The sequence below is a fragment of the Lutjanus erythropterus genome, chromosome 15 (genome assembly GCF_056507025.1).
Source record: "Lutjanus erythropterus isolate fLutEry1 chromosome 15, fLutEry1.hap2, whole genome shotgun sequence".
Classification (NCBI taxonomy): Eukaryota; Metazoa; Chordata; class Actinopteri; order Lutjaniformes; family Lutjanidae; genus Lutjanus; species Lutjanus erythropterus.
This window is the reverse complement of record NC_139331.1, coordinates 5,887,049-5,905,021: the sequence shown is the minus strand read 5'-3', so window position 1 is coordinate 5,905,021 and position 17,973 is coordinate 5,887,049. Positions and strand designations below refer to the sequence as shown.

Below are 17,973 nucleotides of genomic sequence, written 5' to 3'. Positions count from 1 at the left end.
TAGTACAAAGAAGAAGAAAAGATTATCCTTTTTTGTGTGCCTAAGACTTTTTTTTATTCCTTTTTGCCATGATATTGTGTTTTTATACTAGTATTGTATCAAAGTGTAAAATCCTGGTATTGTAACTCTAGCCTGGTTACGGTTTAAAATAATTGCTGTACGGGATACTGCCAGGAGATAGACGGGTCCCATTTCAGGGCTAATGAAACACGTGATATCGGATCCGTGCATAGACTGATTTGATCTAGCATTTTAAGCTGTATCTTTTCTGTCTTTCTCTTCCGCCTAATAAAGTAGAAAGACCTTAATATACTTATATAATATTCTGACCGCGGTGACTTGATGCCACGATCGCTGTTTGTGGCTGAGCTTCGAGCTCAAAGTCATGTCTTTCACTGTAGTGAATCAGCAATAATCCAGAGAGAATTGTGTCTGCCTCAAATGCACAAGCTGTGATTACTTTCCTCCTTGGGTTGACTTTACCTCAGCAAACAGTCGGTCAGCAGACAGCTGAAACATAAGAAGTGAGATGTGAGGGATGAAACTCGTCTGGGAATCGACGGAAATAATAATAGTTGTTTTTTTTTTTTAAGAGCTGGCAGGGAGAAGCCTGTAAATCGGGGCCCTTTTTGGAGCGGATGGGGGGGGTGAGGAAGCAAGATTAAGGATGGATTGGTGGAGAGAGGCTGCAGAGGGAGGAGAGAAGAAGGAGTGAGGGAGATGAGGAGCGCGAGGAGCAGATGGTGGCGGGGAGCCAGCAGCCACGATCAAAATCTCCCCAAAAACTTCAAAGGAAAAATCACTGGAGCACAATGAATTCATTCTCCCGTCCTGTTGTCGCACGCACTTCACATTTCAGAGCTCGATCCACCTTCAGATACGTTCAGAATGTCAGAAAAAGAGGCACAAGTTTGGTTGGAGGGTAAAAAAGAGAAGATTTTATGGGTTTATCTAATTCGGTGAGGTCAACTGACACTCTTCCAGCTGATTAGTCCGTTTTAATGATTTCTTTCTGACATTTCATATGAATTATTCAAGATTACAGTCACATCTCTGGCATAAGAATAACATAAAGTCAAATTAATCACTCCGCATGGATTAACAGCTGATCTGGAGGGAAACTTGGATCATTCCTTACACTTAGATGAGGACAATAATACAGAAACACTATTGGATAGATTTATAAACCTAATGGCCCATTCAGAAAGTTCATAAAACTGTCTTTGGCATCAAATGACATCTAAATTTTCCAGCCTGGACACAGCCCAGGGAACAGTTTTCTCTGTCGGCTCGGCTATGCTTACAATCGGTTTGTATGATAAATGAGGAGAAGCAGACAAAACTTGACTCCAAAGTTTGCTACCAGGGTACATCTGGTTCCACAATAGGACAGAGACAAAGCCAGTAGTGTTATTGAAGCCCTGGGAGTTCAACAAAGACCGCTATATTGACATTAACTGTGAATTAGGTTGGTATGCTCCCTGGTAATGAAGTCATACTTGATATAATGATGTAATACCGACACAATCTATTAATCCGTCCTGTAAAGAGGAGTCTATACCATGACTCAGCTCCCCTCTGATTGCCTCTTTGCATCTCTTTCTCTGTCTAGACTCAATAAAACTCTTAAAACGACTTGAGTCAGTGGCCGTATCTTAAGTCTTTTAAATCAATGTACAGGACTAATTTATTCTCATTTCTAATTAGCCTCCGCCTGACCTCATTAATGCCTCGTTTAGATGGGATAACATAACTGGCCACAGTCCAACTTCAACCCCTCAGTGACCGGGGCTGTTTTTCTCCACATAAACAGTTCCTTTGGTGCAGATAGGTGCAAAAGGTTCCAGGCTGCAATGGAGCCTGGCAGGCCTCAGCTCCTGTCATTCATCTGTGGCGTGAAACCTGCAGCGCCTGGGAGGCATGGAGCCTTTCAGCAGTTGTCAGGGCTTGTTACCATGACACTTCACAGCCTCGTCACCCTGACGATGCCGCTTATCAAACGGGCCCAAGATAAGCTGACATCAGCGTTAGGTGTCGCCTGACACAACGCAGGGCAACAAACGGACCACCATTACATATACGTCCTCATCCTCATGGTTTAGGAATGTGCTCCGGTCAGGTATCTCTGACCTTAACAGTCGGGATAAAACCAGCCATGTGCTGCTGAGGGCAGGGTAGGCCTGCACAATATAGCTGAAAAGTCTGTCGCAATAGTGAGGTTTCATATCTGTAGGTATCAATAATTATCAATAACAATCACACAGTGTTCTGATCATCCATCCATCCATCCATACCCTAGAGGTTGGGGTGTGATGGCAGTAAGTTGAGCATTACATCCCACTCCCCAGCAATGCTTTCTAGCTCCTCACCCTCAGCTTGCTCCTTTTGACATGGAGAGGGAGTGGTTCTACTCCCTCTAGATGTCTGAGCCCCTCACCTACTGATAGCTGTTGTCCAACTTAAAAAATCCTTAGACCTGCCATGCTTTTGAGCCAACCTGTCCATTTTTATCTGCACTCATTTTGCAGGCTGGTTTGGTTGCCCCATAGACAGATGAGACAACAAATACCTGTTCTCATTTAATCAACTGATTTCAGTCTTAAAACAGTTGATTAGTCAAATCAGGAATCTTTGCTATTGATGAAGTGTCTATCACCAATAGATACTGTTAGAGTTTATCACCCAGGACTGGGCAACTGTACTTATTTTTAAGGTATTGACAAAATAAGCTAACATCAAGTAGTATTGAAACTGCTCCGGCTAAACAATATCTGCATTCAATCCTTTTTGTACCCAGATCTCAAATGCTTACATTCACATGATGGGTATCAAATTTAGGACGAAAGATATCAAATTAAGTACATTATAGGTATTGATATCACTTTAAGGGTACTGGACTCATATTTTTTTAAATGATAACCAGCCCTAGTGCTGTTATATATCTACTGGGCCAAGACAGTCTGTTAACCGGTTTCTGTTGGTAACCAATCACGGTCCCAAGGTTAAGTGCAGATGATGTGTTGAGAGACTCTGGTTGCACCTACAGCAGATTTTCACTTATTCTGTTCAGGCTGCAGTTACTGAAGGAGGAGCTTTCCTGGAATTACATGAGGTCACACAACTTCATAAACCAATAATAACGATAAAGATGTAACAAAATACTAATATGAGGCTCAGACAAATGCCAATCAAGCAGTAGCACATCCCCATACAGCCCTTAACTGAGATCTAATCAGGAAAAGGAGGTAAAATGTGTCTCTGGAGGGTCTTTAGGTTGACTTAATAAGTTTTGTTATAAATAAAATATAGGCTATATTTTTCAAAAACAAAGCAAAGCTTACAGCCAACCCAAACCATGAAAACGATGGTACCTTTGGGGCCTTTTCACACCTGAAAGCCCGAACCAAGGTCCAACCCAAGGTTTGCATTTTTGATAGGCCCTACCTTGACTATATTTGATATGGCTACACCAGAAACGAACCAAACCATGGTACATTTTGATCTGGAGAACACCTCTTTTTGCAGACCGAGGTTTGGCTGTTTGGTTTGGACCAAACAATGTAGGTGAGAAAAGGCCCTCGACATTCAAATGGCTTTTGTAAAGAACTTGGCAGCTCTGATTGGCCGCAAGCAACATGACATCCATCTAGCACTTGCCAGACAGTTCTATTGTCCCTGATACATCAGCTGAGCAGAGCAGGGAAATTTGACTCACTGCTGACGGCTGATGACCATGAAAAGTTCATCATGACAAACGTCTCTCAGCTTTCATCGTTCAGTCAGCTGCTACTGGAAATTAATGATCAAACTCATGGGAATTGAGTTGCATGAGGCGTGGCAGTCACGAGTCACTTGTGTGAATGGATGGTGTGGGGTTGGCTGATGACACTGTAAAAAAAATGGGTAGGCCTAGAAAATGCTGATCTCCAGCAGAGTGTGCTGATTAGCCAGGGGACCAGTAACTTACTGTAGGGTTGTCACTGCGGCCACCACCTTATGGCACACTAACACACAGCTGCAAGTGTCCTGCATGAGTCAGCTGTGAGCAGCTGGGACCGCCACTCACACACAACCACACACACCTGTTACACCTCCCCTACACACGCACACACACATCAATACCTCCCCTCTGGACTCCCTTTGAATGACAGCAAGGAAACAACTTGTGTTTAAAAGCTCCAACACAGTCTGGTGAGCAGAAAACAACCATGTCTTTCCTCCTGTTTGCTGCCATCAGGGGTTTGGACATGTTCAGTTCAGTTTCATGTTCAGTTTGAGGAGGAAAGACAAGCTCTAAAACACACGAGAGGTTAAAAGTAACTAATGACAAAGTTGTTAAGAAGCATGAGGAAGACGAGATGAAAGTTGGTGGTTTCCATTCTGGGACATGGACACAACATGCGGCTCTTTGAAACAACCAAAGCTATTGTTAACCACAGTTTGGCCTACAGAGAGATTCCAACAGCTGGACTCAATTAGGGGCTTTCTTTAAGGGGGCAGGCCCCATCCACGCTGTACGTCTCACTTCTCAACACACAAAGTTAGATCACGGATGACAAAACAAAAAGAATCGAGGTCACACGCATCCATAGAAGCTGTTTTGACATTTGAACTTCCTCCGCATGCAGCAGAACATCCCTCGCAGCGCCGTCATGCAAAAATAAAATATCTGACAAGAAAAAATGCTGCGCGGCAGAATCGAGTCAAAGCGACCCTTTCTGCCTCATCAGCAACCTCGGGCGATTTTAAGGACACATTCCTGAGGGGAAGGCGATTCTGGACAAACTGACAAAAACAGCTGAGAATTATCTCTCCACCAGCTTTCATGCTGGTTGTCCTACATCAGGGCTTGTCAAAGTTTTGAAGACTCGGTGCCAATTTAAAGAGCCAGGATACGATTGAGGAAAATTCATGAACTTGACGTAGGTTTTTTTGCTTGGTCTCATAACGGCCTTTAACATTGAATTCCTTAAGCACAGAATTCATCTGTTTGCAAATAAAGCATATCACTTGATCCATTTTTTTTTCTGAAACCTCATTTTCTCCTCAACCATGCAGTATTTTTCCATGGTGGTCTTTCAGTCTCTTCCACATTAAACTAATCTCTATTAACAGATTCTGCTGTAGACGAAGGACAAGATTTTGGTGTCAGAAGCATTCTGGTTTTGTCTGAGCCATTTCTACATTTCGTTTGAGTGCTGATAAACAGTTCGTAGAGTAAAAGAGGTGGAATGCAATCTTGGGTCCCACTGGCTATTGTCACGACTCTCCAAATCCAAGACTGGATTTGACTTTTGATTATAAGGTCATGATCCTTTTCAGTTTTTCCATTTAAACACTTTTTTAGTACCGACAGCTCTGCCATTCTGACAATCGAGTGCTGATTTGTTCTCCAGATCCTGGTTTTATGCCCTGACAAATGCCATTTACATTTTCATATTCTTTTTAAAAAAAATCGTTTACAAGGCCGGTAAGCTACGATGTGTTGTCTTTTGAATGTTTTTTTCCCCTTTGGACCAAGCCAGACATTGCAAGTAGGCTGTAGAACCACAGATTCTGACTTTGATTTCAGTTACTGAAATTATAAGCTCATTTCAGCAGATTTTTAATTTAATATTGAAATTGAGAGACCCTAATTAATATGCAGATCTGTTTATAAATATTAGCCTCCAACTTGCTAACCAGACTGTAAACAATTACTCATCCAATGATCCGTTATCCATTATCTGGATATCCACTGGGTACACCAGCAGCCCAGAAACATTGGCTGTTGCCCCCGAGGCTAAACTGGTAGCCGATGAGCTCTGTATGAGATTAAACTGACAACTTGATGCTAAAATTTAATTCCCATGAAACTAGTGGGTTGCCACTAGTTGCCATGCAACTAGGTGCTTTCTGCAAGTTGTTCATTCCTAACCGGAACCTTCATGGTGGACTACTGAAAATTAAAGTACTGAAATGGACCAGTGAATGATTAAAATGTACTGTAGGGCTGCAATTAACGATTATTTGTCAATTAGTCAATCGATTCATTTCTCAATTAAAAGCTGTTTTCCCATAAAATGTCAGCAAATTGTTAAGCGATGTTTGTGAAAGCCTGAAATGACGTCCTCAAATGTCTCGTTTTGCCCACGACCCCAAGATATCCAATTTACTGTGAGAGAGGAGTGAAGACAGCAGAAAATGTTCAAACTTAAGAAGCTGAAATTTGACTTTTTTTCTTTAAAGAAAAATCAATGATCAAAATGATCATCATTGATGATGTGATTAATTTATTAATTGAGTAATTGTTGCAGCTCTAATACAATGCATTGCATGTTGCCTTCAGGGGCTGCACAAAATGCTCCATTATTTGGTTGATAAAAACTATGAAACGAGAAACTCCTAAAAGGTGGTCACAACTGTGGGTCTCCAGGTGAGACATGCAGCAAGAATGTTATTGGAGATTTAGAACCCCCCCCCAAAAAAAAAGGAAAGCACAAAGACATGGATCACAAAAACATAATTTTCAGTTCCAGCCTTGGAAACACACCCTTCAGTGCTGTCCGACACTGAGCACTTTCCTTCTGTCTTTAAGTCCACTGACTCAGCTTGGGGTCATTGGTGCCCTTCAAAAGACAGACAACATCGTGTTCAGTGGGAGAAAAAGACTCCATCCATGTTACACAACAGACACACACTGTACCTCTCCTCAGACTGAACATCTGATCCACGGCCATCGGTGTCAGATGGATGCACCATACCTGCTACAGACTACAGTTTGAAAAGGTGTGTCCACTGAACATGTGTCATGAAGTCTCTGTGAACATGTGTTGCATGTCCTCTCATTTGCATAAAGCACAGGTTGGGTGTATCATGGGGTATTTGGATGCCATTTCCCCCAGCTGACAAAAGTACACGAGCTGTGCAACAATCACACACGGTGGCATCAAATGAACGCTCCCCATCACCAGCAGCAGCTGAAAGATAATCCCTCTCATGCAGTGTGGGAGTAGCAGCAGGAACGAGCAGGCGAGCGCCATTCCAAACCCATGCACGTCCTCAAATGCAGCACAAACTGAGTGGAACGTTCACGGAGCCTGTCGGTGACAATATTCACACTCTAATAAGACTAACATGACACTGCTTCTGCAGCACAAGGAGTGCATTTTTCTGCGTGTGACATGGTATCAAAGCAACATGTTTAGCTCACATTATCTCAGTTGTTCGTCGCGCTCCAGGCTGCTCTCCTCACTTTCATCATGTTCTCGCCTCTTCTCTCACATTATTTCACATTTGAGACACAGTGACGAGCTTCTTACCTCATGACGAAAGTGTTGTTCAGGCTGAATATAACACTAACTCCTTTGGGTGTCGACGACGAGGTGACTTGTAGTTTTCCCAAAAGTTCACCGCTCGCTTCAAGGCTACAGGCGCACAGATGAACGGGGCTCCGGCGGCGTGACGGGAGGCTTCACAGTTTGCAGGCTATCCGGGTAAAAAGTACAAAAAAAGAAAAGAAAAAAGAAAACTGGGGCTTAAAAAAGAAACAGTCGAATCCTACATGTTCTAGAGCATGGCGGCTCCGCTGCTGGCGTTGAGTCACTGGGAAGAAAGTGGACAAATGTAGCGTTTCTCGGGCTTTTTTTTCCTGACGCACTTGGGTCGGTGTGATGCGGCGCTGTGCCGCTCGGGTACCGGTCTGCTGCCGCTGCCTGCTGGCTGCAACACGTGATGCGTTCACGGCCGCGCCGAAAGCTCCGATTTTGAAGCTTACACACAACTGAAAATCAGCTCCACGTTCACTGAGGTTAGATCTTTTATTAAAGGAGGCACACTGAAGAAAAACACATTTTAAAAGTTGGCTAATTTAGCCAGTGGGGATGATTAGGACAGAAAAGTATCAGGGAATCCTGGTTTAATACTACTACTAACAAGTGAAAAAAGACTGAAGGGAAGGTTAATATTATTTGGACAGCATGATATACGTAGCTATTAGTAGCTAGTGGCTCCAAAGCCAAGCCAGTTTTTCTGTTTTATTTCAGGACTGGGTATTATGGCTCATAAATAAAAATAAGGTATTTTACAATAGTCAATATATCTTAAGACTATACAATAGTCTATATATCTTAATATTTTCTCTAAAATAATGTAAATTCTCAAATACTGCAAACTAGGGCTGGGTGATATGGACAAAATCAAATAGCACTGCAACAATTAATCAATTAAACTAATCAGCAACCAATATTAATCAATTAATTGATTTGAGCTTTTTTTTTTAAAGAAAAAGGTAAAAAATCCCTGATTCCAGCGTCTGGTTTCTTTACTCCTCTCTGACGTCTGGTTTCTTTACTCCTCTCTGACAGTAAACTAAAAATCTTAGAGTTGTGGACACAATAAGACATTTGAGGAAGTCATCTTGGGCTTTGGGAAACAGTGATCAACATTTTTTACCATTTTCTGACATTTTATCAAGCAAACAACTATTAATCAATTAATCAAGAAAATAATTGACTGATTAATGAAAATAGTCATCAGTTGCAGCCCTAAAATCAAATATGGGATGACTCATGGTGCTTTCACAGAAAAGTAACACATGAAAACACAAAATTATTTTTTTTGCTAAGTAATCATCATTAAGTTGGATATAATAACTAAGTGGGTAAAGGAAAATAATAGAACAGCTAGAACAGTCTAGTATGTTCATAAAATATATCACGTTACTGTAATGCAGCCTTTAAAACCAAAACACAACAAACTAATATCCAAACTCTAAGACCGTATCATGATATCAGTAGCTGTAATATCAATACATCGCCCAGCCCTATTTTGTTTAATAACACATTGTCTCAAAGTTGTGAGGGTTAAACAGAGGAAATAATAGAAAAATATGCCGTCTGATGTCCTCCACCCAAAATTCCCATCTAAATGTTGAGTATTTAAGAAACTCTTCTCGTGTGTCCTTGATTTCCCACGGCACCTGAAGGTAGCACTTGACGCAACTTGTGGGACGTAGCACGTACAGGTTGCCCCTGACAACTGAGTTGGCTCCCTTGCTGTGTGTTTCTGTCTGTGATGTTGAGCTGAGACCAAAGTAGACTGAAAATATGACAGAACGAGCATGTTAAATCGGCTGTGTGTGTGTTTTCATTTTTAAAAATAACTACAGTCATCCCTGAATACATTTAAAACCAGGCTACACAAATAGACCTACAACAACAAAAATGATTATACCTATGAGGCCTAGGCAGTCTGATACACATTACAGGAGTTTACGATGTACATTTTGGATTAAAATGTTGTTTAAGCAAATTTGTAATAGGTCAGTGTTTACATGAGAGAAGTTTGTAAAAATGTCCTTTATCCATATGTCATAAACACTGATGATGTCCAAAGACAGACTCAACCATGTAAGACAGAATCAGAAGTTAATGAAATCGATGTTAAATAAGCCGATACCATTCTATGTATTAACATAAAGGCAGATGCCATTACCTCCCAGGTGTTAGGAGCCAACAATACTATTTGCACCCAGGCTGAAATAGCAGCCTTGGCTATTTACACACAGGTGGTCTGTATATAGTCCAGCATAGCAGAGACAAGCACCCTGGTGTCTGTTGACAACATTTATATTTGCACTTAGGGTTGCATGGCAGAGACAAACCATAATCTTTTCCTAAATCTTACCAAGTAGTTTTATTGCCTAAACCTAACCAAACTGTCACTGAAATTTGAAAATAAGTTTTTAAAAAATAAAATAATAAGTCAATTGAGTCATACAATTTAAAAGTTTAAAAGTTTAAAAGTTTCACACAGGACTCAAACCCCAGTCTCCTAAGGAGAGTCTTGTGTTCAGTCCATTTATCCAGCACAACATTTTTTACAGGCACTTTGTTGCTGTTTATAGCTAAAGGGGGGTCAGGTGTAAATAGCTCAATAGCTGTCATGTGATTATGTTCACCCATCTGCAAAATAGACAATTTGCAATAGGCAGACATGTGCCAGATCTATACCAAATTGTTAATTTGCATCCCTCACTAAAAAGGTTAGTCCAACTTCATCGCCTACATTCACAATGTGACATTTTCACAATTTTTAAAGTCATTAATTAAGTGTTAAGAGTGCAAGACACAGGGGACATGATTTCTGACAAATAAAAACTGCAAAACTGTGCACTGCTACCACAGCTGATAATGACAGGGGTATTTGTACCGAGTTATCTTTACAAGGATTAAGAAAAATCACCTTATCAGTGGCAATTGACACTTTTGGACTTTCAGTGCAAGGACAAAAGATAATAAAAACGAGATTATAAAGGCAATAATGAACATTTTAAATTAGAGCTTCTTTCACTCAAGGAACAAACAAACAAGAGCTGTGGTCAGACACATAGACGAGCTGATGTTCTGCCACAGGTGGCCCTCGACACCAGTGCTGTGATTTACTGGTGTGTGAACGTGTGTTCATGCATGACTGGGCGGAGGCGGACTTTGCGATGCTGAGAATAAAATGTGGAACTTTTAGTCATCAGTGTCATCCCTCAGCTGTCATAAGAATAATGATCGACCTTAAGCCCAACGGTGACTCACACAGAACTTTGACTTAAAATGTTGCAATCAACAGCGCCAAAGGCAGCGGTGACACCAAGAAATACTAAAATCAAACGCTTCATGTTTTAGTTGACTTAGTGGTTCCTGTTCTCAGTTGGTGTTCACAGGACAGGAGTTTTTATGTTTAAATTGACCCTCCCTGAATCCGACCCCTTTTTGCTCTTTGCTCCAATAACAGTTGAGCAAATTTGGTCAACTTTCTCCCTTAAAAGTGACACATAAAACTCAAACTGCAAATAAGGTCAATGAAGACTCTTTCTATTATGACATTTTGATCAATTGAGGTTTTATATTTGTAAAACTTTCCTAGAGTGAGGAAAAGCCATTTAAAAATCTGCAGCGTCGCCACTTTGGCCGCGCAGGAAGCAGCAGAAACACCACTGTGCATACTCTGTGGCCCACAGGCTGCAGACGTAAAAAACCGGAAGTCTTTTTTATCAAATGTGCCAGGGAAGCAATTCTCACTGAACTGAATGGACACCATCATTGCATCCAGTGTTCATCTTGCATAATATGTCTGTGTAACTAACAAGTTTGTTTGTTAATTAACTAGCAATTAAACTATCTAGTTAAAGATTAGTGTCAACTGACTAGCTAGTTAGCTTACATTTTGTCAACATTAGCTAATTAAAATGTGATATGTCACTTTTTCAGGTTTCCCCAGCAATGTCTCTCAACCATCTAAGCAAATGAAACAAGAAAGGAAAAGTGCCACGCCTGCTCAGCTGTGGAGTACAGTGTGAAAAGGGGCAGGAGTTCCACAGGGCTCAGTCTTTGGGCCACTGCTCTTTTATACATGCAGTTTATACACGCTCCTGCTTGGTAATATTATGAAGAAAACATAATACATTCTACTACACATGTTCATGTTATCAGTGTAAAGCTCATTGAGTTTATGTGTAATAAAATGTGTTTTATAAATAACCTTGCCAGTGCCATTCAGGATTGAATCTCTGAGTCAGCACAAGACTCAACTGTCATTCTCTAACAGACAGCCAACATGTGTTCCTGTTTAAGTGTGTGCCTGAGCGTGCGTGTGTTAATTGAGTGCATGCCTAGTATGTGTGCGTATGTCATGTGTCCATCATGTAACATTATACATCACCATTACTGTAACTGTCCTGCAGCAAGTGAAACCAGCACTATAAGCCACTTATCACTGAGGGACCAAAAGAGGGTTACCAGAGCCGAGGCCAGCTCAGACTGTTTAAAGCCAAAAATTAAAAGCACTATTTCTTTATTTAGCTCAAGGGGATGCTATTCTCCAGCCCTCCATTATATTATCTTGATCTGTGTGCAATGCAAAAAGCATCACAAGAATGTAGATTGGGAAAATGGCATGAATAACTCCAATCAGTCCTTCATGGCCTTGCAACTGAAAAGCAGCTGAAGAGAAAAGCTTGAAATGAAGCTTCAGACTGTCTCTGACTTCATTGTAAAATATCTAAAAGGAATTTAGTGGAGTCAAGTAGTATTTTCTCATTAACTTAAAATAAATATATACTTTTTGATACTCTCAGTTTAAACTTTTCAGACCACTTCAAAACTTACAAACATGAGCTGTTCTGACTTTACTACTGTGAGTTCACACAAACCCATTAAATTAAGTTTTGAAAGAATCAGCATATTAGCGGACTTCCCAGCATGCAATTGTTTGAGAGTTTGTAGTTTTAAGAAAACACACATAATGGACACTTGTTATGTGTCTTTAATATGTGTTAAGACAAATCGTGGTTGTTTCTTTTCATAACAATGAAAAATGCTAATATATTAACTTAATATATTGAGCTTATTGAACTTGAAAGTTTTCTCAAGTTCACTCAACTCAAAAATCAAATATATACATTTTTCCTGTGGCCTGTAGTGCTGTTTATCCATCTAGACTGTTTGGGTGTTAGTTGCAGAGTTTTGACCGTAAAGATGTCTGCCTTCTCTCCAATATTATGGGAACGGAATGGTACTTGGCTTTCGGTGCTCAAAGCACCCCCCCCCCCCCCCCAAAAAAATTAAAGGAATTCATAACCAGTGTCTCTTTCCAAAAAATCAGGACTCAGTTACTAAAAATAATCCAGCAACATTGTTGTGACCAATTTCACGCTAGAACTACTTTCTTTCTGTAGTAGAATCTACCGGAACTACTTTCTTTATACCACAAAGAAGATAGTTCATACACGAAACTGCTTACAACAACGACTGTGGTTTATCTTCAGTAGCCAGGTCATGATTTTTGGAAAGAGGAACTGTTTTTTTAATTTTCCAATTGTATTTTTCACTGCTTTGAGCGCCACAAGTGGAGTGCCATTTAGTCCCATTATATTCCAGAGAAGGCAGACATCTCTACAGCTGATATCTCCAAAACTCTGCAACTCACGCCAAAACCATCTGGATTACCGGAGTACCACTGGTGGTACGCTAGATCGCTCTAGTGGTACACAGATGAAATCATACAATACACTCAAAAAGCTACAAAATTTTGAAAGAAAATGCATAAATGATGAGATCAATGAAATGTAATTTTTTTTTAAAGAAATGTTTTGCCCTGCTACACAGTCACAATCATGCACATAGCAAGCATATATATTGGCGACAATTACTAGTAGTTATGAGCTACAATGTGGTGCAAGATAGTAAGTAGTATCAGTCACGTTGAAAATGTAGTGGGGAACAGTGAAGTGTCCACAGCACATGCAACACCAAACCATGCAAAACAATAAGGTGGTACTTGAAGAATTCAATATTTTCCGAGGTGGTAGATGGTTTAAAAAGTTTCACAAACACTGATCTAGATGGATAAATAGCACTACAGGGGAGGAGAAAATTTGTATTTTTGATTTGGGAGTGAACTGTCCCTTTAAGTTGATTGGTTTTGCATTTTCAGAATTCTTTGAATCAATCATTTAACCCATGTTCAGTTAACTCACATTATTCAGGCAGCAGACTCACATTTTTGAGTCGAATCAGTTTAAAATGATTTACAGTGTAGACTGATAGAGACAGAGATACAATAAATAAGGACATGACTGAACCTTTAAACTGTTGTAGCTGTGCATTATTATGTTTAAAGGTTGCCCAGCTAACCCCGCGGGTTGTCTGGTGTTCTAAAAGAGGATTAGGACAGGGTTTTCTAAAATAAATAAATAAATAAATAAAAGGTAGAGGCAAAAGGTCACGTTATGAGCTCTTCTGCCTTTATGTAATGCCACCGCACTTTGATAGAGAGGTTCACTTCTGTGGAAAGGCCAAGCTGATTTACAAAAAAAGACAACACCAGCACTTTCATGTTGCAGTTTTGCATACTAAAAAATCTGTGCAGTCAATGTATTTCAAATGATATATGAAGGCCTGTCAACACCACTTCTCAGAACCATTAGTAATACTAATGACCTGTCACTGTGTGTGTGTGTGTGTGTGTGTGTTTGGCTGTGGGCACTAACTATAACACCGACTCCTTTATTTCCCCTTATTTTGATTCTAAAATCTGAAATAGATGCAAGTCATCCGTTCGTGTGACAGAGCGGCCTCCGACTGACTCAGCTGGTGATGAATGAGCCGTCAGCACTCCACCCACTCCTCACCAGCTCTGTGATGGTGACATCTAACACACACTGAACCGGTAAATGTCATTAGATCTGAAGAAAATGAAGCTCACTATCCTGATACACTCACTGTAAATTGCTCAGGAGAAAAAAGAAAAAAAAAGAGCACCAGTCAAATGTTGATGTGAACCTCGGGCCTTAGAGTTCAGCCACTATCCCATAAAAATATCTGAACTTTGTCTGCCATCTAGTGGACAGGCTGTGGAATAACACTTATGTCCTCTTCACAGCTGGAGCGCTTCCTCCCAAAGCCACGTTAGTATCGCACATAAGTACACTTTTGAGATACAAAGCATGACATATCCAAACTATTTTACACTTTTAACTCATTTAAATTTCCAATAAAATAAAATAGGATAAGATATGGTATGATATGATAAGATAAGCATTTACTAATCCCTTATATCCTTGCAGCACAAGGACAGAAATAAGTACAAAAAAACCAGAGTATTTAAAAAAAAAAAATTAAAACGCATATAAATTGAAATGAAAACACAAAAACAATAGCTATTGATCTCTTTGACAACGGCCATATTGATATGAAATAGTAGGGTAAACACAGGTGTTACCAAAGATACTGATTAAGGTTTCATTCCATTTAGTGTAGCAGAGCCTTTTCAGTGAGCCAACATGCAGAACAGCAGCGCTGTGACACTGTTTGACCTGAGTGGAACAGAACCTTTTTTTAGAGACCAGTGTGTAGGACACTTCATTGTCACCCTCCCCTTCCAAGCATGTAGGAGAACCTACGGTGGATGCAAAACTCACGTGAAATGCAATTTGCCCTCTCTAGAGCTAGCATTTAGTTAATTTGCTACATGGCAGTGCAACATGGTGGACTCTGTGGAAGAGGACTTGTGCCCTCTGTAGGTATGAACAGCTCGTTCTAAGGTAACACAACATGTCATTTCTGATTTTCAGGTGATTGTACATGAATGAAAACATCCAAAACACTTATGGATATTATGTTCTGTTTTTGCCATAGTCTGTCAATAAACCACTGTAAATCTTACACACTGAACCTTTAAACATTTTGGGGGGCAACTTTTACCTATTTTCTGTCAAAATGACTGCTGTGAAAAAGGTCGGTTAAGCAAAAGCAATAATAAATTACCCACAACAAGGGCTGCAGTGGTACATCATGGTGAAAATGTTGAAAATTGTTATCATGCTATGTCCATTTGTTTACCTATGGTATTGAATTCTACCATATTATGATGTCTTAAAAAAGTTTATATCTCATTTCATGCTTGTCAGGACATAATGTTTTGTGAAATTATATTAAAAAAAAACTTTTTTGTGCCTTTCTGGTCATAATGATGATTACAATAATAACTTGAAAATTTTGCATTAAATTTTGAGTGTGCCTGACGCTCGCTGCAGACTAGTATCTCCACCGTATTGCCAGCAGTATTAATAGCAGTAGATGTATCATTGAGGTTGTGTGTGTCTGTGTGTGTGCACATGCACGCGCTGTCACATGCATGTGTGTATGTATGCGAGTGTGTATGTCTTTGTGTATGTGCATGTGTTATCACACGTTTGTATGTATATGGGTGAGAGTGTGTGTCAATAAAAGTCCCCTTACAGACAAAGAACAGCTTTTGTGTGTGTGTATATGAGAAGTTGTGTGAGTAAACAGGACAGAAGAACAATATGGCTGACATTAAAAATGTCAGTAGGCAGTCATGGATATTAGACTTAGAGCTCGACATTTAATTAAGCCAATCACAATCAGCCTTGTCAATTTCTGCCCAGCAACTGTGAGTGGACATGTATCCACTGTGTAGACAAGATGGACATTTCATGAATGAATGAATGAATTTAACATTAATCAGCTCAAACTTTGAATTTATTAACAGTTCAAAAAGACTGCAGTCTAAAATGTCCAAGTTGGACACAGAAAGACACAGACAGAGACAGACAGAGAGGCAGTGTTTTTAAACTGTTAATAACTTCACACTTTGAGCTGCTTCAGGTGTAATTCTCTCTGTATGAGGTTTGAACTGTCAAAAAACAGCTTTAGGTCATTTCACCAATCAGCAATCAGAAGACAGGACCAGCCTAAGGTTGGTGAAATTAGCCAATCGCCTGTGTGTAACAACAAAGTGAAATTTGAAGACTGAAAGGACCAAAAGAAAGAGAGAACTTAACCTGAAGCAGCTCAAGGTTTGAATTTATAAACAGTTGAAATAGACCGCAGACTAAAATGTCAACATTGGACACAGAAAGACAAAGACAGACAGAAACATACAGATAGGCAGACAGAGTGACAGAGACAGACAGACAGTCTTTTTAAACTGTTAATAATGTCATACCTTGAGCTGTTTCAGGTGTAATTGTCTCTGTATGAAGTTTTAACTGCTAAGAAGAAACTGCTCAGGTTGGTGAAACTGACCAATCACCTGTGTGTAACGACACATTCAATTTTAAATACTCCAAAAAGAGGCAAAAGTTGAGACAACGTACCTCTCAAACTCCAGCTGTTAAATGAAACACTGTAATTGCTACAGCTAAAAAACACACATGGTGAGTGAGAGGACAGGTTGCCGAACGTGATGGTGCAAATTTTATTTCTGTGGTGTGAAAAATGAGGCCACCACCATGATGGAAAATCTGGAATTATCTGCTTTCTTCCAGAAATGTTGGCTCTCACTTAACATGGGAGTGAATGAAGCATTTGGTTGGACTCGTTTTCCTTTTGGACCTCGGCCAAATGCTTTAATGTGCTTTTTGTGTACGTGCTCCCAACGGTACGGGACTAGTTACGCTCCAAAAATCTGGCAGAATAAAAATAATAAGAATAAGAAGAAGAAGTATGTCGGCTTATATATAGCGTGCCTTTGAGCATTGCACATCAGGCATTCTAAATAATGAATAAATAACTAATATTAATTGTGTGATACTGTATACATGAAACTGTGATATTTTCTGAGACAGTTATTCCATGAAAATCTCATACCATTGCACTCAAACTAATAGTGCAATACTGTCTGGAGCAAAGTGACAAAGTGGTGTGATTAGTAATGGCAAATTCAGCAAAATATGGTATATTGTACATACAGAACATATTAGAAAATTCTCAGTACTCTTGCTGCATGTGTGTACTGCAGCATTATTGTTGCCAGTGGATGTGTGGCTAATTTTATCTGCTCACTGGTGTCACCTGGAACAGCAATATTTTACAAACTGATCATAATTTTAATTATAATTATAATTTTTATACTTTTTAAATTCAGTGCTTTTATTTCTACCTTTATCATCCTTCACAATTGAGCATCACACACTCACTTCTGCTTAAAAAAACGCCTACTTCCTCAGGACAAGAAGAAATTAAAGATTACAATGAAAGTAATACTGCTATAACCAGGATATAAAAAACAAATAATATAACACTGCAATGAATGTACTCAGAGCATTATATTAGAAAGGCCAGTCTTTTTCAGTCAGCTATAAGTGTAACCGCAAGAGGGCAGCATGCACAATTTCCCACACCCCACAGCACAGGAAAATTTCCGGTCCAGCGACCGAGCATAATTTCAAAATAAAAGTCTCTGCGGGCATCTTTACTATTCTAACCGCTTCGCTGACTGACTTCTAATTGATTCAACCAAACCGTATCACTTTGTTTGCTTTCATATGAAAAATGTGAGGGTTTAGAATAGGAAAGTGATCACAGTTGTCGCTAACATACGAGAACTTAACGTGACTGTATATGTTATGTTTAAAGTGCTTTTGTTTTGAAAGGATAACCCGGGAGTGGTTTGGGCAGTACGCTCTCTTCTTTC

At 39.9% G+C, this 17,973-nt stretch overlaps 1 protein-coding gene across 1 annotated transcript in view; it reads right to left on the bottom strand.

Moving 5' to 3' along the window:
* Positions 1-7,673, bottom strand: part of enah (ENAH actin regulator) — a 187,180-nt gene extending 179,507 nt beyond the window's left edge. Inside the window, exon 1 of the mRNA XM_084738273.1 lies at positions 7,302-7,673. Within this exon, the coding sequence (XP_084594399.1) occupies positions 7,302-7,306 (5 nt within the window). The 5' untranslated portion in view covers positions 7,307-7,673. The remainder of the gene's footprint in view (positions 1-7,301) is intronic.
* Positions 7,674-17,973: the final 10,300 nt, after the last annotated feature.